This window comes from Sinocyclocheilus rhinocerous, unplaced genomic scaffold (genome assembly GCF_001515625.1).
Source record: "Sinocyclocheilus rhinocerous isolate Xijiao unplaced genomic scaffold, SAMN03320098_v1.1 scaffold235, whole genome shotgun sequence".
Taxonomy (NCBI): Eukaryota; Metazoa; Chordata; class Actinopteri; order Cypriniformes; family Cyprinidae; genus Sinocyclocheilus; species Sinocyclocheilus rhinocerous.
Window position 1 is genome coordinate 606,676 of NW_015646367.1, and position 25,568 is coordinate 632,243.

Here is a 25,568-nt window from a genome sequence, read left to right on the forward strand (position 1 = left end):
ATGCAATTGCAAATCTTGCATTACCGTTTGCGTTTTCGCTTTCGCGAACGCACAGTGACTGCCAAATTTCAAATGAAAAAGTCCATTTGCAACTGTATTTTCTATGTCTTACGAGCTATGAGCCTGTCATATTTAAATAGCAATATTAATTACCACACTCTAAAAAATGCTGGGTTGTTTCAACCCAACTTTGGGTCAAATATGGACTAACCCAACCGTTGGGTTACATTTTTACATTAAATTTTTAACCCAAAAGTTGGGTTAGTCCATATTTGACCCAAAGTTGGGTTGAAACAACCCAGCATTTTTTAGAGTGCACGTCTGCTTTTTTATTATTATTTGCAATTATTATTTTGGTAAAATAATTAACATTTTGCAGATTCTGCAAGGTGTACGTAAACTTTTGACTTCAACTGTATATAGTGTTTGAGCCCATTCGGTACAGAAAAAAATAACAATATTTACATATGATTTAGTTTATTTATAACTGACACCTACATGAACACTTTACAGTTGGTTTCATGACTGTTAGTCATTCTCTTCAAATGCTATTGAAGTTAGAAAAGTGTATACCAATGTCGTATGTAACTTTAGAGACGGTCCCTAAATTTGCGAACATCGAACGTCCAAAGTCAAGCCAACTTTCTTCCAGTAAAAGATCTACTTTGGGTCAAATATGGACTAACCCAACCGTTGGGTTACATTTTTACATTAAATTTTTAACCCAAAAGTTGGGTTAGTCCATATTTGACCCAAAGTTGGGTTGAAACAACCCAGCATTTTTTAGAGTGCACGTCTGCTTTTTTATTATTATTTGCAATTATTATTTTGGTAAAATAATTAACATTTTGCAGATTCTGCAAGGTGTACGTAAACTTTTGACTTCAACTGTATATAGTGTTTGAGCCCATTCGGTACAGAAAAAAATAACAATATTTACATATGATTTACAGTTTATTTATAACTGACACCTACATGAACACTTTACAGTTGGTTTCATGACTGTTCATTGAAGAGTCATTCTCTTCAAATGCTATTGAAGTTAGAAAAGTGTATACCAATGTCGTATGTAACTTTAGAGACGGTCCCTAAATTTGCGAACATCGAACGTCCAAAGTCAAGCCAACTTTATTCCAGTAAAAGATCTTGAAGCAGGCACGACACTCTCTCTATTACAGATTAAAAGTGAGGAATAAAATATACAGTAATAAGTGTAGAATTGCACTGTCTGTTTACTCACATCAATCGGAGTGTAAACCGTGAGAGTTGTTGAGACGGGTGAAAAGCGTTTGGTTAATAGTGAATATTGACCTGTTGTGCGTACCGTTGTGGCTCTTAACCGCTGTCAGCAGGGGATAATCGCAGACGGTAATGCAAGATTTGCAATTGCATTTGGATTATGTCCCAATTTATGCGTCCACATATGGAAAACGCAATCGAAAATACAATTTGCAATTCCTTTCAAAAATAGTCCTGAATATTCTTCCATAACATACAGTAGAGGATTCATGTATGTATATTGATTATTTGTGCATTGATAAACATAACACCACTTTTTTTTAGATGGCAATTTGGGCTTTTCTGGTCGAGTCACTGTGTGTTTGTGACACTGTGTGTAGTTTGAAAGCAATCACCACTGGTCTGATTAGTCAGCTTAATGAGCTATATTCAATGACCCGGACATTATGAGCGAGTTGTAACGATTACCAAAGAAACCGTTTCATACTAGCACTCATTCAATGACTTTGGTTAATAGTGAATATTGACCTATTGTGCGTACCGTTGTGGCTCTTAACCGCTGTCAGCAGGGGATAATCGCAAACGGTAATGCAAGATTTGCAATTGCATTTGGATTATGTCCCAATTTATGCGTCCACATATGGAAAACGCAATCGAAAATACAATTTGCAATTCCTTTCAAAAATAGTCCTGAATATTCTTCCATAACATACAGTAGAGGATTCATGTATGTATATTGATTATTTGTGCATTGATAAACATAACACCACTTTTTTTTAGATGGCAATTTGGGCTTTTCTGGTCGAGTCACTGTGTGTTTGTGACACTGTGTGTAGTTTGAAAGCAATCACCACTGGTCTGATTAGTCAGCTTAATGAGCTATATTCAATGACCCGGACATTATGAGCGAGTTGTAACGATTACCAAAGAAACCGTTTCATACTAGCACTCATTCAATGACATCACAGTAATTGCCTATGGAAGTTAGTCTATAGATGCAATATTTTATTTAAAACAAATGAAAACCAGGCTTTGAGGGATATAAATGTAATTTGTGAACATTAACACACGTCTATCCCTTTACAACCCTTTTTTATTCTCATCAAGTTGAAAAAAATGACACTCTTAACCTTTAAGCTCATTTCTGATTAAAGTACTTCTCTTAAAATGCTAGTGGTTCCAAAATATGCTTTGTTTTCTGTATGCAGAAATATAATTTCTAATATGTTCTTTTGATTTTGAGGTGAAATGTGGCCAACTTTTTTGTCATTAAAATAAAACATTTGTTTGTGTCAATTATTTATTTATTATTATTTATTATTATTATATATTATTTATTTTTGTTTTTGTATATTCTAAATATTTGTGCAAAATATAAATTCTGATTTTTTTCTTTTGAATTTGTGGTGAAATGTGGCCAACATTTTATTGTATGTAACATAAAAATGTAATGTAAAATAATTTATTTATGCAACATTTTATTTATGCAAAATATTTATGTTTCTTATATATTTTAATTATTTATGCTAAATATCATTTCTTATTTATTTCTTTTGATTTTGTGGTGAAATGTGATCAACGTTTTATTTTGGTGTCATTGTGGCGTCATTTATTAAAAAATTGTATCCAAAATATTATTTTTTTATTTTTTTTATGATTTTGTGGTGAAATGTGACCAGATTTTCATGAGATTTGCCCACATGCATTACTATTTTGTATTTGGACATGCTGCATGTAAATTATGTCTGGCATTTTGCAAATTTTTTTTATCAAACAAAATTATTTTAAAAACAGTGTGTTCTGGTTGTATACTGCACGTTTTTCAAAATTCCAACATATAAACTCAAAATTGTAAAATGAAAAATGTCATTTGTGAACGTTAACACACGTCTGCCCCTCACAACCTTGTTTGTATTCACGTCAAGTTGAATAAATGCTCTCAAACGAGTCAATTGTATCTGCCACAAACTTGTTCTTTTCAATCTCCTCTCTTTCTTAGATGCAAGATAGACGAGGAGGTCACTCACAAGGCGTGGTTGAACCGCTCCAACATCTTATTTACGGGCACAGATAAGTGGTCCCTGGACTCACGCGTCTCCCTGGTGAACAACAACAACAGCGACTTCTCCATTAAGATTGAGCAAGTGATGGTGGCAGACGAGGGACCCTACACATGCAGCTTCCAGGCCAAAAACCAGCCCCGTACGGCCCACGTCTACCTCATCGTTCAGGGTATGTTCATCTGCCTGCCGCTTAAAAGTGATAATTTTGCGTCACTAATGAACACAAAAAATAATTGCAATAATAAAGAAAACATGCAAATGCAATAGGGGCTACAGCCCCAAAAAATATGAATGGTTTCTAAAACAGGTTTCCTCCCATTTCAGTTGTCCAGAAAAATAAGTAATTGGCAGAAATGTGTGTAAATTTAGTGATCAGAATTTCAATAGAAGCCTGTAGAAAAAATAAAAATATAAAAAAAAGTTGCCAGTAACCAATGTTGCCAAATTTAAATCTGACGCATTTAGTTTACACTACTGTACAGGTGCATCTCAATAAATTAGAATGTCGTGGAAAAGTTCATTTATTTCAGTAATTCAACTCAAATTGTGAAACTCATGTATTAAATAAATTCAATGCACACAGACTGAAGTAGTTTAAGTCTTTGGTTCTTTTAATTGTGATGATTTTGGAAAAATACTGTAAAAAATATGAAATTGTTACAATTTAAAATAAAGGTTTTCTATTTGAATATATTGTAAAATCTAATTTATTCCTGTGATCAAAGCTGAATTTTCAGCATCTTTACTCATGTCCTAATTGAACTATGGCCTAATCCTGGTTTAGGCTAAGCCCTGTCTATAAAACCGGGCCTATATCTTAAAATTGTGACAATTAATGTCAAAATTGTGAGATATACTGTGTATGAACTGCTGTTTAAAAGTTTGGCATCAGTAAGATTTTTTAAAATGTTTTCTGCTCACCAAGGCTGCATTTATTTTATCAAAAATTGTAAAATCTAATTTATTCCTGTGATCAAAGCTGAATTTTCAGCATCATTACTCCAGTCTTCAGTGATCCTTCAGAAATCATTCTAATATGCTGATTTCACATTTTTTTCTGGAAACCGTGATTTCTGCAATTTTTTTTTATCATTTGAAGAGCAGAAAGATAAAAAAAAAACATCATTTGAAATAGAAATCTGTAACATTCTAAATGTCTTTACTGTCACTTTTGATCAATTTAATGCATTCTTGCTGAATAAAAATTTTAATTTATTTTAAAAACTTGATAGCGTAAATTCACAACCATGAGGAAAAAAATCAGAATCAAAATTCCAACATATAAACTCAAAATTGCAAGAAATAAAGTCCAAATTCAGATAATATATAAAGTCATAATTACTGTTTTTGTTTTTATGCAAATATAATTTCTAGTTTTTATTTTGAATTTGTGGTGAGATGTGACCAGGTTTTCATGAGATTTTCCCATACATCACTTAATTTTGTCTGGACATGATGCATTATGTAAATTTGTGCATCTATATATGGCATTTTCCAAATTTATTTGATCAAACAATATTCTTTTAAAAACATTATGTGTTCTGGTCGTATACTACGCAATGTATTGACCAATGTGGTACCAAAGCATAAAATTGCAGTGCAGTCTTGTTTAATGCATAAAGTTTGGCATCAGATTTTTTAAAATGTTTTCTGCTCACCAAGGCTGCATTTATTTTATCAAAATACTGTAAAAAATATGAAATTTTATTACAAAGTAAATTTGTGCATCTATATATGGCATTTTCCAAATTTATTTGATCAAACAATATTCTTTTAAAAACATTATGTGTTCTGGTCGTATACTACGCAATGTATTGACCAATGTGGTACCAAAGCATAAAATTGCAGTGCAGTCTTGTTTAATGCATAAAAAGTGCCTACTGTACACAGTACTTCATACTGCAGAAGCATGCAGTTATGAAAATAGTCTTAGTGATTTACAGCTCTGATAATTACATTCACAACAGGGTGATAATTGTCAACACGTGCCATGATGTTCTCCTTTCTGCCATGGAACTCATACGAAACAATTGCACAAATGAACATTTCCTCGAATCCCGGTACCAAAGAAACAAGAGGGGCTGGCACAGATGTGATCAGGATCCGAGGGGTGGTTATGCTCAGTAATCTTCCAGAAGGCCTTTAGTTGACCGGTTGTGCGGGGCGGGACACGGGCCGTGCCGACTGTCACGTCAGCAGCAACATGAGTAAGAGGTCCTGCGATCCAGCCTGACGCGATCCGCTGATGGATTGCCTGCATCCCTCCCTTTACTCCAACCCCGCCGGCTGAAAGTTGTCAATCGTTATGTATATGGCGCCGTGCGTGGTGCATTCTCCTATTGCACAAGATTGAAAATATCAAAGCGAAGAAGTGCGAAAAGGAGGGGAAGCATTTTTAAAATGCATCTCGAGTATGTTGTTGGCCAACCGGCAGGCTCGCCAAACACAGGCTTTTATCTGCCGCACGGAGCTTTGCAGACAGATGACCATATTTGCTCGATACCATTGTGCCCTCAATTTTAGTCTTAGTGCGATATGAGCGAAAATAATTACACCCCCCAGTCACTCCTCCAACAGCAATGGATCTGCTTTGGTTCCAATCTTAAGTTTATCGGAAGTATTCCGCCCTGTTAGAAACCTGAAAAATGGACTGCTTGAGAATGCCTCGCAGGCCAAATTTGTGGCCATCTTCATTAAAGCTCTGATCATAGGCCATTTAAATTCAAGGGCCGGCTCATTATCCGGCCGGCATTATGCATTGCCCTCTGCTTTGGGAATTTAATCCAAAACAGCTGATTGGAATCATTTATAACCCCTGAAACAAACAACCCGTCTCCAGCAAATTTATTCGGCTAAACCATGGTTGATTTTTGACATCAGTCAAGACGTGATATATTCACTCTGTTATTATTAAGCATAATTAAAATCACTTTTGCAGTGCCGGCCCGGATAGTGAACATCTCGCAGGATAAATCGGTGAATGAAGGCGATGACGTCAATCTTTTTTGCCTGGCGGTGGGCAGACCAGAGCCGACCGTCACCTGGAAGGACTTCAGATGTGAGTCTCTTCTGTCATTTTTGTCAGTTTGTTATACTGTAAATGAAGGTCAAGTTATGCACATTGCATTGTGGGATACTGTTTACACAGCTTAGTGTGTTCTGAACTTTTATTTTGGTGGAAATATGTTATGAACATGAAACGGGAACACAAAGAAAATGCATCATTTTTATCACCACATTTTTAATGTGTTTAGTCTTATTTAATTTTTTTATTTAGATTTTTCGGATGAAATGTGATCAGGTTTTCATGATATTTTCTATTTCTATGCTACATATTTGTATTTATATTTAATTTATGCAAAATTTAATTTCTTATTTTTTCCTTTTGATTTTGTGGTGAAAAGGTTTTCGTGAGATTCGGCCACATCACTTAATATACTTTTTTTTCTTTATGCAATTATTTTTTTTTTTTTTACATGACCAGGTTTTCATTCGATTTTTCCGCATACATCACTTAATTGTGTTTGGACGTGCTTCATAACAAAAATGTTACATGTAATTTTGTGCATGTACATGTATGGCATTTTCCAAATGCTTTTAATCAAACAATATTCTTTTAAAAACATAGTGTATTCTGGTTTCATACTGCACATTTTGACCAATGTTGTATGGGTATCTCATGTATAAAAGGTGCATACTGTACACAGTATACTAGAGAAACAATAAGAGTAGCATGCAATTATGAACATAGTCTTGGCGATTTACAGCTCAGATTTCATTATAAATAATTATAGCCACAACCAGAGTGATAATTGTCAACATGTGCCATCATCATCATCTTTGTCACCATTATCATTCCTGCCACAATATTAATAATCACAGTTATCAATAATCATACTATTTATAACTTTCATTACCGTTTATATTAGCTGCATTCATTTCGAGTGGCTGTGATGAAATGCATAACAGGAGAGGGCATTTTTTATTTAATCTTTTCACGATATGATTACAGGACGGTGGGGATCATCATTTACTGTCATTTATTTTTCAATTGATCCTTAGTCCTTTGAAATCAACTCAAGAGTCCCTCTGCCTGGAAACGGACCAGCGTCACATGAATGGAGCAGCTGAGCTCAGATACTAAACCTCTAGTGTGTCTATGTAGTGTACACTCACTATATCTGTGTGCTTATTGTACGCATTCAAGTGATCTGGTCACAAATGGTCAGCCAAGCACATCGTCTTTTACGCCTGGTATTCACATGCATCTCAAATCCGTCCAGTGACCACTTACAATTATCAAGGGAAGGGTCTTTGATTTCATGAAAGCATATGATTGATGTTGAACATGCAATGCATTTTCCATACCAAAAATGACAGTGCATTGGGGATACACATTTTATCAGGCGGTGCATTTCTTGGGAATCAAACCTATGACATTGGCACTGTTAACATCATGAGCTACAGGAATGCAAAAGTAAAAGCATAATTCACAATTAAGAACATTTTTTCCTAGAAATTCTCATTTCTATAATGCCAAAAATATACCATAATATAAAAAGCGATTTATTGTTTAAACTTATTAAAATATATACAGTATGGTTGTATCTGTTAATTTATTCTGAAAAAATTATTATATTTTTTATATTATATTTTTACTGTATATTTTTGTATGTGTATGTATACAATATTTGTTTGACTGCTTTGAGGCAGTTGTTATGAATAATCCGATAGTTTTTTTTTTTTCTATTAAGTTCAAAATAAAAATAGATATAAATAAAATATAATAAAATAAAATGTAAATGTATAAAATGTATCATTATTTTACATATTTATATATTGTTACATTTATTATTTATTACGTTACATTTATATATATATATATGTATATATATGTGTATATATATATATATATATATATATGGAAATATGCGTAATATTTATAAAAATGCAAAAAGAAGGTTTAAAAGTAAATTATTTGTTTATTTTTTATATTTGTTTTTTAACTAATTTTATTTATGCAAAATTCATAAATAATTCATAGATTTTATTTTATTTGGGGGGTGAAATGTAACCAGGTTTTCGTGAAATTTACAGCACAAGGAAATTTACAGCACATGGTGCATACATTTTTTTTTGCATGTATATGTATATGTGCAGCCTTTACCAAATGTTTTAATCAAATGGTTGAAAAAAAATTTTTTACATTTTTTTTAAAAGCAAAGTTTAAAAATAATTTTTAGTCACAGTGATTATGTGTCACATGAGTGGTTGGGGATGCAATGTTGAGATGTGTAAGCATTTAAACTTACAATGAAACGTTAAGGCAGTCTTGGCAATATGTATTGGCAATTTAACATATTGGACTTTTTTTGTTAACACTGATCAGATCATTTGAGATGGATGTTAATACCAGGTGTAAACAAGGTCAAGGTGACCTAGTTATATTTCTTTGCTATAAAATGTGTAGAATGTGTCAACCGAAGGGATTTTGCTGCTTTGAGTCTTTAGTTTTAAATATGAATAATCCGATCTATCGGTTTGTGTCCATTAAATACAAACTAAAAGAGATTTTAAAAAATCTAAAAGTATAGCTGTAAAATATAAATAAATAAATAATGTATCATATTGCATATATTAATTATTTTTTTCCATTGAAATCTCAGCAAAAATAACCACACTGTGACATATACCATTATCATGATATAAACTTTCTCCTACTCTGCATATAATTGTAGTCATAGCTTGTCTGCAGATCTTTCGGTCTGCGCTTTTCCCCACTCAGCACTTCCTCTGCACCTCATAACCCACCGGCACGGCAGAAATAAAGAGAGGGGCGTAAAGCGAGACAGAAAGAGCCACATTGTTATTCAGCGCGAGTCACTGCGGTGGAGCTATTGGTTGTCAGCAGCCGGGCGAGAAATTGGGCGTGTAGATTCGGCCAAAGAAACACAAAGCCATCTGGACCTGTACATCACACTGTGGGGAAGCAGACAGGGTGCGATGACATCACAATCACACACCTGACGCTCCGTTGACAGGTGACACGCCCACTCCGTCGACTGGCTTACGGCTCACATGCACATCCATGAGGATTGAAACCAGCATTAATCATGCGTTCGATGGGTCAGTTTCATTCATCATTAGACCGGCCACCCACACACAGTCTGTCCTGTACATGTTAACTAGCAGATCCAAGCTGCGACATGCGCACATAGATGCTCATGTTAGTGTCCACAGACATGGACAGAGACAGCTGGATGCAATGTCATTCAAGGTGACAGCAGAAGATCTATTGACTAGTGAGGCTTTTTTCTGAGTCTCACAACCGATTTATTCGTATCTCATAGAATGTAGATATAATCCTAACAGGATGATGGTTGATTCCTGTGAACACTGAGTACCTTTGTGCAGCATAATCCTCTCTAATGTGATTTCTGAAATATAGCTGCATTATGAGACTCACATTTATATTAAGAATGCCTTTAACCCTATAAAGCCTGCTGTAGATTTGATGCACATATTTCTAAGGCCTCTAAATGATCAACATGATAAAACGTTGCTGAAAAACCTTATTGGCGATAATGAGCGACAGCTGAATTGTATATTATTTTATGTAAATAGTCTGCTATACTGTTATAAAGATCTCATTGTTTTGTTGCTGTTGAGATTTTTTATTTATTCATTTTTTATTTATATTTTTTTTGCATACAAATATCAGCATCTACGTCAAATTGCATATTTTTGCTCAGTTTGGGCCTCTGAATAAAATATTGTTTTTTTCTAACCATATTCCCAGTATATCATAGCCATAAAGCCTTATACATACATATATTTAAAAAAAAATTTATGATAATATATATATATATATATATATATATAAATTTTGGCCATATAAATATCAGCATCTGCACCAAATTGCACAATTTTTAAATTTGGTCCTCTAAATAAAAGATTTTCATCCATATTCCCAGTATATCACAGCCATAAATATATCATATTTGTCTAAAGGTTCAATAACCAGATTTTTTTTTACTAATATGTCAGGCTTTATATGGTTAAATTCCAGTTGAATTGCAGAATTGAAATTGAGATAGTAAACATAATGCAGAATTGGAATGTAACAAGCAAATTCCAAGACATTCATATAAATGTCATTTTTAAATAATAAAGCAAAGTCGATAGATAGATAGATAGATGGATGGATGGATGGATGTTTGATTTGATTCCATCCAGCCATTATAAGTGTTTCTAAAGCTGATTTTGTCACTGAAATTTTCCAGTTGCAGCGGAGCACAAATGCGTCTGGCCACATGGGAATGCGCTTGTCACAACTGTGAGAAATAAATACAAATAGCGTCTACTTAGTAAGCATCTCAGCTCGAAGCGTGCGAGACGTACCAGTCTCTTTACCTGTAAACCCTCTTTGTCAGGATAAGATGATTTTTCCCCCCCAGTGGGTTGAGACGGGTGCTCACACGGCCTGACGAAGATGTCACGGGGGAACGAACGATATTTATTACGCTAATGGAATGAGTGAATAACATTGCTGTAAACCTTAGCGTGTACTCGGTCGGTGGCGTCGGCAGCTGCAAATAATCCTCTCCAGTTCAGTAGCTGTGCTAATAATCCTCCGGAATAATCTTCAATTAGAAAAGGTGCCGAATTTGTGGAATAAAGTCCCGGCGGTTGTGAATTAAAAGGTGTGCGGTTGCCTTTGTGTTTTCCGTCTCTCCATTGGCTGAAGCCAGAGAGATACTACTAAGAAGTGGATTATTCTTGTTGACACTGAGAGAACAGTTCTGACTGTTATAGATGAAAATGGTTGCATGAGAAAGCTAGCGTGAATCTATAGAAGCCCATTTCCAACACGGGATAGAACATACAAAAGATAATTCCGACTTTCTATCTCACAATTCTGACTTTTTTCTCACAATTCTGTTATAAAGAATTATGGGATATTAAATCACAGTCAGTAAAAGTCAGAATTGCGAGTTATGCCAGAATTGCGAGATATAGACTTGGAATTGTGAAAAATAAAGTCAGAATTTTGAGATATAAACTTGCAATTTTGACTTTTCTCGTAATTGCGAGTTTATATCCCACAGTTCTGACTTTTTCCCGCAATTGTATATTTCGCAATTCTGACTTCTTTTCTGACAATCGAGATTGTCTCTTAATTCTGACATTTTTCTCGCAATTGCGAGTTTATATCCCGCAATTCTGAATTTTTTCCAACAATTGTGAGTTTATATCTACCAATACTGACTTTTTTCATGCAGTTGTGAGTTTTTCTCACAATTCTGACTTTTCACTCAATTGTGTGAATTTGTTACTTTTTCTTGCAATTGCGACTTTTTTTCTTGCAATTGCAAGTTTATATCATGCAATTCTGAATTTTTCTTGCAGTTGCGAGTTTAATGCAATTTATAAACTCAATTGTGTTATGAAGTCCAATTCTGAAGGAAAAAGTCAGCTTACAATTTTCTTGTGCAATTGCATGTTATAAAGTCAAAATTGTGAGATGCAAATACGCAATTCTAAGAAAAAGTCAATATTGAAATTCTAACTTCTTTGAATTGCATGTTTATATCAGAATTGTGAGATGTAAACTCAATACTGTGAGAAAAAAAAGTCAGAGTTGTGAGACATAAACTCGCAATTACAATAAAAAAGATTTTTGAGATAAAAAGTCGCAGTTCCCTTTTTTATTTTTTATTCTGTGGCAGAAACAAGCTTCCAAATGTATCTGTTCTCGCTGTCATTGTTGTACTAATAATAGTCACTTTCATCACACAGAGGCAAATCCACCCTTGTCCTTGTTACTACAGATTTGTGTTGTTGTCTGTTTCGTCTCGCTAAAGGGAAAGAAGTGCCTTAGAGGTGCGAGACAGACTTTTTGTAGTTCACAATGGCCGGTAAATAAAGCTCACTGAATTCCCCAACACACGTTCTATGATATTTATCTGAGAGCGACGCAGACTTGAGTTTCTTATCAAAGCCTTTCAGTTTATTCCGTGGACTGTTTGTCACTCGCCTCCGCTCTTGTTAAATAAATACATTTTATTCTGTTGAAATTAATTTTAATCAAGGTGAAGTATGTGGTTTCTGCTCCACTGGAAGCACCAAACAGAACTGCAAACATAACTAGGAAAGGAAAGTTCATCGTATGAATTTGAGCTTGAAGTCTGAAGGTTATATAAGTGTAGTTTGAGGAGAGATGTGAAGTGTGAAGGTTATATAAGGCCTGTGCCGTTTGACAGCAGTCTTTATATAGGCTCTGCATTGATATGTGGTTGCAGGTAGTGGTTATTTTGAGGGGTTGCTTGGGTGCACATTTCCTAATGTCTGTGTGATATCTGACTTTTTGCTAAGATGCTCTGAGTGGCTACTAAGCAGTTGCAAAGAAAATGCATATAGATAGACCAAAAGACAATCTTCGGTTCAATGTGATTAAGACATCACTAGGTGGTTGCTAAGGTGTTGTAAATAGTTGCTAGGTGGTTGCTAAGGTGTTTGATTGGTTGCTAGAATGTTGCTAGGGCAATGCTTAGAAAGAGAAGGCATATACAGTAGATAGACAAAGACTGTCTTCTGTTCAATGTGATTGCTAAGTAGTTGCTAGGTTGCAACTTTATTGTTGCAAAGATGTTCTCAGTGTTTGCTAGGATGTTGCTAGGTTCTAAATTGTTGCTTAGGTGTTTTGATTGGTTGCTAGGGCAATGCTTAAAAAGAGAACGCATATAGGTAGACAAAGGCAATCTTCTATTCAGCATGATTGCTAGGTGGTTGCTGAGGTGTTCTAAATAGTTGCTAGGTGGTTGCTAAGAGGTTCTAAGTAGTTGCTAGGTGGTTACTAATTTATGTTCCTCATTCATAAGTCACTTTGTAACTGTGACTTATTCATAGGGATTTTGATCACTATTGAGTGGTTGATAGGTTCTGAGTTGTTGCTTGGGAGTTGCTAGGCAGTTGCTAAGAAGTTCTAACTAGTAGCTGTGGCTACGGTGTTTTAAATAGTTGCTAAAATGTTGCTAGAGAGTTGCTAGGTAGTTACTGAAGTGTTCTAAGTGGTTGCAAGGCTGTTGCTAAGGTGTCTCGAGTGGTTACTTGGATGTTGCTAGGTTCTAAATTGTTGCTAGGAAGTTGATAAAGTTCTAACTGGTTTATAGGCTGTTGCTAAAGGGTTTTGAGTGGTTGCTAGGTTCTGAGTTGTTGCTAGGGTGTTGCTAGGCAGTTACTAAAAAGTTCTAACTGGTGTGTAAGCTGCTGCTAAGGTGTTTTAAATAGTTGCTAAAATGATGTTGCTAGGTGGTTACTAAAATGTTCTAAGTGGTTGCAAGGCTACTGCTAAGGTGTTTCGAGTGGTTGCTTGGATGTTGTTAGGTTCTAAATTGTTGCTATGAAGTTGCTAGGCAGTTGTCAAAGTTCTAACTGGTTTATAGGCTGTTGCTAAGATGTTGTTGCTAGGAAGTTGCTAAATGGTTGCTAAGGTGTTCTAAGTGGTTGCAAGGCTGTTGCTAAGGTGTTTTGAGTGGTTACTAAGCAGTTAATAGGGCGTTGCTTAGAAGTAAAGCATATACTGGAGATAGAAAGTGTAAAATTGTTTACTAAAAAATGTGAATAAAAGTAAATATAAAGGTTTATATTAAAGTGCCCCTATTATGGGTTATGAAAGGTTCATATTTTGGTTTTTTTGAGCCCCCAACAACAGGTTGACATGCATGCATGGTCAAAAAACACTTTCATTGTCTTATAATATCCATTTATTTTTACCTTATTTGCTCAAGGACTCCCAAACGATTTGCTCAACGATTAATTTTTCCAAACCCCTCCTTTGCGTGACGCTAATCTGCAGTGATTGGTCCGATTGGTCTCATTTTCATTTCATTATGCCTGTAATGGTGGCACCTACACTTTCAGATTTAAAACTTTGCAGGATGTTTTCATTCACTTAGAGCTGTGTTACACACTGCATTAAAGGTAATTTTCAAAAATCCATAATGGGGGCACTTTAAATATAAATGTTTGGTCATCTATTGCAAAGGTTTTTGAGTGGTTGCTAGGATGTTGCTTCCAAGAAATTCCATAGTTGCTATGCAGTTGCTAAGCAGTTTTCTAAGAAGTTCTAAATGGTTGCTAGGCAGATTTTATATACTGTATATATAGTAAGGCAAGTTGATATTATGATCATTTTTTTCCAAGCACATTTTACCAATTCCAAACCACATCAATCTTAATAACTACTATCATTTGTGTATTTAATCATGGTTCCTGATGGTTTCACACCTAATTATTCACCTTAATTCCTAATTATTTTGCAGTTAACTGTCTTTTCTTCTCCACCTGTTTTTTGTGACCACACTGTCCCAATGAGCATTTTGCCATCCAATGGTCATGCCTTAACATTGCAAATTCTAGTATTGCATTAGTGTTGCATCCTTCTCATGAGCATTTAATAATTTTTGACTTTCAGTCTGAGTTCAATATCTTTTTTTGGCTCAATGTATCTGTAAAAGGAAACCTGCCTAATAATTATGCACACCTGAGGAGTTTTTTACTTCCAGCCTTCATGGAAAATTATATATCACTTATAAATAATTAAATACAAAATGAATAGTAGTTGTTCAGATTGATGTGGTTTGGAATTGGTAAAATGGAATGCTTGGGAAAAAAAATATGATCAGAATATCAACTTGCCTATGTTCTCTTGCCTATATATATATATATATATATATATTATATAAGAGATTAGAGTTCCATTCAGTGCCACTAGTGGTTCAGAAATGACACACTTCACCTTGAACACTGTTGAAATAAACTTAAAATTTAAAAGTGGTTAAATGGTTTAGTCGTGTTAGAGGAGGTGGTGTAGTGGTTAAAGATCACTGAATTCCCGTGCCGCCATTGCGCTCCAGGGCAAGACATTCAACAGCCGTTTACTCCAGCAGGACCGTCCCTTGTGGTGCGCCGACCAAAAGTCGGTTCGGATAAAGAGTGTCCGCTACATGATGAATAAGGAAAGTCATTCCCGTGGTTCCTGCTGCTGTGTCCTCGGGCCTTTTTTGTTTAACATGATACTCTGGAACAATGCTGCTGCTTCTGGAACACCTATCAACCCAATTACACTAACGTATAACATTCTGCGCCACGGCGCCAGTATTCAGTCACCCTCTCGTCTTTTGTCTTCACAGACGGTCTCATGAGCGAAGGCGAGTTTCTGGAAATCACAGAAATCAAGCGGCATCAAGCGGAGGATTTTGAATGCATCACCAATAATGGCGTGGCTCCGCCAGACACGCACCGCGTCAAGGTCACCGTCAACTGTAAGTCGAGCCGCTCTGCTCCTGTCAGCAGCTCACAGTGACATCCTAATGAGATCGTTGGGAGCGTTTCAGAACACTCTGTGATTGAGTAATGCAAATATAAATTGGATTGCGATCAGCCGCATATAGAATTAAACTCTTTATCTTTTCATTGTGTCCTCTCAACTCCACAGGGTTGAGTAATTGTACTTCATTATTACACTTAAGTATTATTTCAGAGAATTTGTCCTGCTCTTGAATACTGTAGAAACTTAATTACATTTCCACAACAAAAATCATTCTTGTATTTCTTTACAGTTTCATGTAGACCTTCAAATATATAAGTACATACAGTACACTACCATTCAAAATTTTAGGGTCAATGAGACATTTAAATTAATCAAATGATGTTAAAGACATAATGTTTCAAAAGATTCTTCTTTTGTTCTTCTGAACTTTCTATTCAACAAAATGTCCTGATTTTTTTTTTTCACAAAAATATTAAGTATATTAGAATGATTTGTGAAGGATAATGGGATACTCAAGACTGAAAATTCAGTTTTTCATCACAGGAATAAATTACATTTTTAAATACATTGAAATAGAAAACATTGAAATTGAAATTTTAAATTGTAATAATATTTCACAATATTACTGTTTTTACTAGATTTTTTTTATCAAATTAATGGAGCTTTTGTATACTTACTGACCTCAGACTTTTGAACTGTAGTATTTGTTGCTTTCCAGTAAAATATCTAAACATCATTAAAACTAGATAAATTAATTTGAGGAGCAAAATATTAAGGCAAAATGTCTTGAATTGATTTTACTTTCTTTGATTCCATTGACTAATAATGGTTTCTTATTTTATAGTACTTATACTTAATTATAATACTAGCATAATAGGATCAATATAATAGAATAATTTAACTATTTATAACTATGAACTATTTTCTAGTGTCAAACAACTATAAAATTAGCATCTGTTGATAAAATCAGACAAATAATAATAATAATAATAATAATAATAGTAATAATAATAATGCATAGCTCTTAGGACTCCCGTACTTTACAAAGTTTTTGCATCACAGTTTAATAACAAAATCTCCTGCGTTTTTTTTATTTTTTTTATCATGCAATTAATTAAGAAAAGGGACACTTTTTAGGGACGTTTTTAAATTAAATTAAATTAAATTAAATTTAAATTAAGAAAAGCTTTTTAAAACAATACATCTTCCAGGTTTGAAATGACATGACGCTGAGATCACATTTTTTTCTAATTTTTGAATGAATTATTGCTTTAATTGAACAACAAGTGCTAATACTTTAACTTCAGTACACTGTCTGTTTGGTCTTCAGATCCACCAGTAATCACAGACGTAAAGAACATGCCCGCCCAGCTGGGAAAAACTGCAATCTTACGCTGTGAAGCTATGGCGGTGCCCACCGCGTCCTTCGAATGGTACCGGGATGACCGAAGGTAAGCTAGCATTAACAAAGTGAGCGAAACAGACGCTGTGAACCATGGGAAGCAGCACATAGTGCTTTTACTTTAACATGTGATCTGTCATATTACTTCTTCCTCAGGCCGGTAGAGAGCGATAACACGCTGAAGATTAAAAACGAGAAAACACGTTCCCTGCTGCTCTTCACCAACGTCACAGAAAAACACTTTGGCAACTACACCTGTTTCGCCTCCAACCGCCTCGGGGCTTCCAATGCCAACATGCTACTCTTCAGTGAGTACCTTATATCACTGCAACTCTGCAGCGCTCGCTTTTGTGCTCTCGAAACATTAGTAAATCTACAAAGGCATAAAGTCAAGGATAAATGAACACCCTGCAGGAAGTGACTTTCCACTGTACAAAATAAGTGAATGTGCATTTCTCGCTCCCCGAGGCTAGTTTTCACGTTGAGCTTCACCGTAGACGGATAATAGCAGTGTGTCCGTTGATGGTACTTGAAAGCAAATGGTCTAGTGCTGTATGCTCAGCAAAGTGCAACCTTTTTAATAATGCATAACTTGACCAAACTTCAATTGCAGCGTGAAGCGTTTGAAAGTGTTTGTGACTTCTGACACACATAGACAACGTGCACAACTGCTGGGATAATTCACATGCGTAAGCTCGGAAGTTTCTGAATTTATTTTAATTGTGAATGAGTGGCATAATTTCATGCTTCTTTTTCTCTTTTTGGCTTCTTCATAAAGCCAGGAAGCTTGTTTACCACCAATGCATCAGAAACTAAAAGCAAAGATGCGCATTAGGTGTGAAATTCATGCTTTATCTTGTATTTTAACAGTCTTTTGTTACCATCCCAGTTAACAAAAATGTGTTCCTAGAACGTTTTGTTAATGTTCCCAAGGTTATTTTTGAATGTTCTCTAAACACTTTTAAATTGGTTTTTAAAAATTTTCTTAGAGGAAACGTTAAAGGAATGGTCCATTAAAAACATTAAAAAATTACCTTTTCATACCTTAATGGGAACATTAGCAAAGCATTCATAGAAAATATTTTTAAATGTTATTACTTACTGCGTGTTTCAGAACGTTTAGACAACATTCAAAAGTAATGTACCCATAACGTTTGCAAAATTCTAAAATGGAATGTTCCTATAATGTTTTCTCTAATGTTCACATTCTTGGTTATGCGAATGTTAGAGAAAACATTAAGGGAACGTTACTTTTGAATGTTCTCTGAACATTCTGAAACAAGTAGCGAGTCACAACATTGAAAAAATGATCAATTGTGACAATGTAACAATTACATTTTTGTTACGAAAACCCAGACAACTTTGAATGAACGTTCTTTTAATGTTTCAAGAAGAACATTTGTTCATAACTTTGAGAAAACATTCGCCAAAGTTCTGGGAATGTTCCCTGTTAGCTGGGATGGAGAATGATGGGAAATGCCTATTCCTCAGTACACAAAATATATACTGAAGCGAACATTTACAATTTAAAATGAATTAAGATCAGACTTACACAGCTTGAAGGCTGCGTGAGAGTTTGTTGCACCCAAAGAGTTTATTAACTGAATTTTCTGCTGCTGTTTTTCTACAGCAGATCTTTTGTCCGCTACAGAACATCAGTATCGAGTAATAGAGGATTCCTATAAAACATGTTCTGTTGTGGAAAATGCGCTTTGAGCTTCCATTGTCTGACTGTAAAATGTCTGAAAACAGTTAATCTCTCATAGCTCTGCTTTATTGAAGAAAAACCTCAGGGATTTTTAAAAATCTAGGGCTGAATGAAACAACAAGGACACGATAACAAATCACATCAGCACTACAGATTTCCTTGTACTTGAGCTTTTTCACTGTTGTTTTCTGAATAATATATATATATTACTATATTATTTAGTTTTTTTTATAGACAGAGAGACTATTTGTTTAATGCACTAGCGCTAGCGGCATTAATCGAGCAGCTTGCTTTAGTGATAAAGCAGGAATCTCATGCAAACATTTCACCCTGAGATCCGAAGAAAGAAATAAGAAACTATATTGTGCAGAGAAAATGAAGCCTGTTAAGATTTTTGTCCTGCATATGCATTCTGTTCATGACAGTTAAGCATGTTTTCCCCCAAAGTTCTCATTACTGTAATGCTTTTCTTTTGAGTTTTCTTTATCACTCTCATTATTCTCAATGGTGATTCTCATTACTCTAGTACAAAGACTTTTCTGTTTAAATGAGCATAAATTTTAGACAGTACCACGATGTACTAACGCCTAAATATCATTATTATTATTATTATTATTATTATGACTTCATGTTACAGTAATGGTAGCATTATTATATTGGCAATTGTGTGTAAATGTGCACTTATTGTAATAAAATTTATGTCATAATGCATCAAATTATTTCTTTCGATGGAGCTGAAATATGCATGACTTCATCATATTCTTGACTTGTTTTGTATATTTCACCCCAGTGGTTTTAGTATCATTGAGATACTATTATAGTTTTTATTCAAATTATTTTTATATTATATTATATTATATTATTAATAAACTGTATTAATATTATTTTTATATTTTGAAGCATTTTATATTTTATATTTTTACTTTTTATTTTTTATATTTTTATTTTGTTTTTCATTTTATTTTATAGTTTAAAGTTTTTAATTTAATATGTATTGCTAATAATTTTGTTGTGCTTTTTTGTCATTTTTACTTTGTGTGTGTGTATGTGTGTGTGTGTGTGTGTGTTTATTACATATTATTTCAGTTTTATTTATTTTAGTACATCAAGTTAAACTAAAATAAGAAATGTTGCTGAAACTAGCTGAAATATTTTTTTTATGTTGAAGTTTTTATATTTTATTTTATTTCAGTTCATTGATATTTTAAGTAAAATATACATTTTAATTTAATTTTTTTATTTTTTATTTTTTATTTTTTTATTTTTTTGTGGTTTTAGTTTTAGCTTCAGTTTATAGCTGTTCACCCAAAAATAAATGTCTCCATAATGTTGAAAATCAAACCATTTAAACCAGCCCACGGTGGTTTTCTGTTTTTGTATGAAGTTTCATCTAGTTTTCCAGGCAGACCTGATGAAAACTACCAATTAAAACCAACTAAGACCAGCAGACCACATTAGTCTGGTTTCAGCGGTTTTGCGCAGCAGGAGATGATGTTTTTAATGACTTGTTCCGGGTGATTTCAGGGAAAGCGAGCGGTTGTAGAGAAAGAGGAAGGTTTTCTGCAGGCAACAGGAAACTGCTGCTTGTTAGCAAATGAACGTATGAAACAACTGGTTGTGAATATTTCATTCATTTAAGCCTCTTTCTCTGCTGAGGCTAATTTACCACAGCAGTTTACTCGTTTTGTGTAGCAGTTAGATCCTGATTGCTCCTACATACTTAACGATGAATGTTTTCAAACTGCACTGTATATCTATAGCCAAATTAACCACACACAGCATAATCAACCAATTAGAGTATATCAGTTCTGCTGCTGCAATCATTGTAGAAATGATCAGCATTAGTATTTCACATAGTGCTGTTTGATTTCCATTCAGATATTGTGTTGTACTTATGCCTCATTACTTTCTTAAATCTGCTTTATGAGGTCCTTAAATTTGCTCAGCCATATTTACTGTGCTCTATTCATACGCAAGTGTAATATATTAACTTTCTATATAATTTGTTTTTATTTTTAATTTTTACTTGCATTTCATATTTTAATTTATATTTTATTAAATTATATTTATTTTCAAATTATTTTATAGTTTAAAATGAATGAGATTTGTATGCACAAAAATAACAATACATAGCAAAATGTATTTTTATTATTACTTCACTTATATTATGTTTTTCCTGTATTGATTTGTGAGAAATGGCACATTAAACAATTATTTCTAATTCTATTACATATTTAATTATTTACACTTATTTATAAACACATATTTTTATGACAAATATCACAAATAGACTTAAATATTAAATATATTAAATATATTGTCATATGAAGTAAGAACATGAAACCAATTAGAAATTGGAACAATTTCACATATTAAATATATACATATACATATAAACGTACAGCTTTATGTATACATATGATATGTTAATAAAGTTGCATATATAAAGAAGATGTATATTGTTGACATATATGGTTGCTACATAAAATACCATTTATTTACCAAAAACATCATATAAATATTATTAACATATGGACAAATTTTACTGTGGTGATTTTATATGTTATAACCTTTTATCTTCATCTACCCAGAGAATGAACATATGTGAAATTGATATACCGCCTTATAGGTAATATATATGGAAATATCACTCTTGATATAGGACATTACATATTATATATTACATTTCCGTATGGGTAATAAAAAATGAAGAAAAAATGTGTTACATTTGTTTCCAATTGAACAAATCTTCCAGAAACATAATTCATCATTTTACATGTAAGTTCAGCTAGTCAGCCAGTAAGTTGCTTAACTGCTGTATTAAAATATTGAAGTGCAGAATTCTATTCTATTGATGAATTTCCTACTGAAAAAACCTTTGACGTCTGCCTTTAAGCCTTTAAACTTCTGAATTTCTAGTCTCTGGTGATAAATTATGTTTCAGTTCCTCTTGAGAACAGGCAGCTTCACTCGATTTGAGGTTCATGCTCTTCCTGACCCTAAGCGTAACATATGCTGTTAAGCACAAAAACAAGAGCAGCAGCACAAAGTCAAATACTGGACGTAACAGCATAACTTCAGAGTCTGACCGCGTTCTGGGCCGGTCTAAGTGAGCGGGCGGCAGAGCTCTCGTTGGAAAAGTTTCTGCTGGAACGCTCAGTGCAGAGATCTTACCCATGCAGCAAAACCCAGAGAGGAGGAGGAACAGGTCACAGAAAGGCCAAACATTGAGTGATTGAGCATATAGAGCTGCACAACACAGAGAGAGTTTGTGCTTATGCAAGGCTTTCATCTTACGTTTGTTCCAGTTTTCACACCGTGCACAGATGAACAATGAACAAAACTCTCAAACCTCCACTGTTCTTTCAAAACACTTGGCTGTGTGATAAAAAAAATTAAAGCTCAGTATTATTTATATATTTAATATACATCTCATATTTATCAAAATTATGCTCTAAAATTGTTTAATGCAACAAGTAAAATACACGTAAACATTTAAAAATTATTCGTCACTATTTTCAATCTTTTATATTTTATTTAATTGCATATATTTTTCTTATTTTATAATTAACAAAAAATAATAATATTAAAAGAGTTAGATTTGAATGCACAAAAATAACATTGCATAGCTAAATTCATTTTGAATAATACATTACTTGCATTATATTTTTCCTGTATTAATGTGTGACAAATGGCACACGTGGCATAGACTATAGAATATTTATAAATATAAAAAAAAAAAAATTATTATTATAATTTAAAAACAAATATTTATAAGTAATTTTTTATGAATAATTGTTTATTTATTTACTTACTTATTTAGAGTATTTTTATTACTTTAGAAATATTTTTATTAAGTATTTATTAATTTAAATATTTAAATATTAAATATTTGTAATTGATGGCAAACCTTTGGTGGGACAAATGGTGCACATAGACATAAATATTTATAAATATAAACAATTATTTTTTTTATAAACAAATATTGATTGATTGATTGAAATAAATGTTTAAATATAGTAAATATTTATGATTGATGATAAACCTTTGTGACAAATGGCGCACACAGACTTAAATATTTATAAATATGTACAAACAATTATATTTTTTATAAACAAACATTTATGAATTATTTATTTATTTATTTAGCATTTGTTGTAATAAATGTTTAAATATAGTAAATATTTATGATTAATGGCACAAACAAACCATTGTGACAAATGGCGCACATAGACTTAAATATTTGTAAATATTTATAAATTATATTTATATTTTATAAACAAATATTTATGAATTTCTATAAATATTTATTTATTTATTAAGTATGCATTTATTTAAAAATAAATATTTAAAATATAGCAAATATTTATGATTGGTGACAAACAAAACTTTTACTCAAATATTTACTTATTATTAAATTATAAATATGTATAAATAATTGTTTATATTTTTATAAATATATATATGAATATTTTGCTAATATTTCTCTAAGTATTTATTAATTTAAATATGTTTTAATATAGTAAACATTAATTATTGATGACACAAATAGATTAGATTAGATTAGATTAGATTAGATTCAAATGTATTGTCATTATGCAGAGTGCAAGTACAGAGCTAATGAAATGCAGTTAGAATCTAACCAGAAGTGCAAGAATATAGTGTTCTATATACAGATAAGTGCAGAGTAAGTGAAGCTATAACTTGTATGTACAGTGGAGTTGCTATATATTTATACAGTATTAAACAGAGTATGTACAGAATATAAATGGGGGTACAAATGTAGGGTTATATATACAGTATGAACAGCAGCACATAAGAACAGTGGTAATAATACAAATGGTTGTGTGTGCAATAGACATCGCTATACATTGTTTAACAGTACTATGTATTTATAGTCTGTATTTACTGTGCTGTGTACAGTGTAATGGCTTAAACAATTTGCAGTCTGTGCAAAATATGAAGTACATATTTCAAGTACATGTGCAAGTACATGTTTGTAAAGTACTGTGACCAATGCAGTTCAGTAGGGTCACAGCCTCAGGGAAGGAAATAAATCACTGAATCAGATTTGAAATCAAATGAATTTAAATCATGTTATTATATAAGCACAAAGAGTATGCAGATTGCTATGAGAGACATTAAACTAGCACAGATATGAAGGAAAAGGTTTGGCCGGGTGAACAATTATACAGTTTAGTGTCATTATATAAAAATGTTTGTCCGCAGAATGCTGTGACTGACCAATCAGAATGAAGTATTCCAGAGAGTCGTGTAATTGTTTTGTGGCTGGCTGTACATTATCGCTTACATAATGCTTTTATAGCTCATTAGCAATAAACAGCAGGGCCTTTGCACAACCAGTGTTAGTAAAAGTGGCATACAGCTGCGTCATGATGCTCCATATCCATCTCATCTGTTTCTTCTGCTGTTTCTTGCTTCCTTTCGGTTCCTCCCGTCTTTTCTCTTCTCCGGCCCATTATGTCTCCTCTCATTTGTTCCCGCTCCGTTGTGTCTTGTTACCCCAGGAAGTCATCAGTGGCTTCTCTCGCTCCATTCTTCACATTTCAGTCCGCAGTGAGTGATTCCTGCTGTTTCTCCCCTCACGCATTACCATTGTAAGCGAGTCCGTCCGTCTCATTCCGTCTCACATTCTCTGGGAGAGTTATTCCCGTGATGAGTCACCTGCCGTCACTTCCATGCATCTTCTCTTGTTCATGTCGCTGCCACGCCGTCGTCTGGCCTCGACTCGCACTTTTCCATCAGACGTGCTGCGACCTTTATCTTCATCCTTCGGAGAAGAAACATCTGTCCCACCGCTGTCAGTCTTAGGATAACTCGGATAATAACGGAAATCCTGCAGTTCCCCCTATGCTGTTATTTTCTCCTATCATTTCTTTCATTTGTTTTATTTTTTCATGATCATTGTCTTCTGCTTTTTAGGAATGGTTTGCATATTGTATATGCTGTATGTACTTTTTATAATTCTTTTTCACTTGGGGTGAGGTTTTCAGTTTTTGAGACTGCAGTAGTGTATGTTTTCACAAATACTTCAAGTTATTTTAGTTTGAAAGATAAAAGAAAATGTGATTTGTCATGAAATGACCATTTTAAAGTGAACATCATGCAAATAAACTATAAGAATCCATCAGGAGTGCTATTAAAATATACCATATAAACAACCGTACTGTTTATTCTAGCTACTTTTTGTTTAAGATATAGTAAATTATTTTAGATGTATTACTTTTAGCGTTTTTGCTGTATATTACTTCTTACATTTTATTTTTAAAAATGTTTTATGTAAATGTTTATCATTTTAATAAAAATAATTGTAAAAAAAAAAATCTGCCATTTAAAAAGCTATTTTTATTAAATTTGTATTTATTTATTATATTTTTATTATATACATGTAATGTATTTTATAAGTTGTATATGCATTAAACCATATAAATAACCATACTGGTTATTCTAGCTACTTCTCATGCAAGATGCACTAAATTATAAAAAATATTTTAAATTCATTATTTTATCATTTTGATTTATTTTACTTGTTGCATTTTATTTTTATAGTTCATTTTTAATTTTAATAATAATAAAAAATAAATCATTAAAATATAAACTTTTTAGTTATTTTATATACATGTAGTGTATTTTATAAGCTTTATATGCGTTATACCATATAAATAACCATACTGTTTATTCTAGCTACTTTTCATGAAAGATACAGTAAATTATTAAAAACATTTTCAATTCATTCTTTTTTTTTATCATTTTACTGTATTTTACTTGTTGCATTTTAATTAGTTAATTACTCTAATTTAT

The 25,568-nt window shown here is 33.1% G+C and overlaps 1 protein-coding gene across 2 annotated transcripts in view; it reads left to right on the forward strand.

Moving 5' to 3' along the window:
* iglon5 (IgLON family member 5) overlaps positions 1-25,568 on the forward strand; it is a 187,888-nt gene that overhangs the window by 160,179 nt on the left and 2,141 nt on the right. For both annotated transcript variants that reach the window (XM_016511722.1, XM_016511720.1), the window contains 5 exons: positions 3,239-3,471; positions 6,241-6,360; positions 15,497-15,628; positions 16,967-17,087; positions 17,195-17,346. In XM_016511722.1, coding sequence (XP_016367208.1) covers positions 3,239-3,471; positions 6,241-6,360; positions 15,497-15,628; positions 16,967-17,087; positions 17,195-17,346 — 758 coding nt within the window. The remainder of the gene's footprint in view (positions 1-3,238; positions 3,472-6,240; positions 6,361-15,496; positions 15,629-16,966; positions 17,088-17,194; positions 17,347-25,568) is intronic.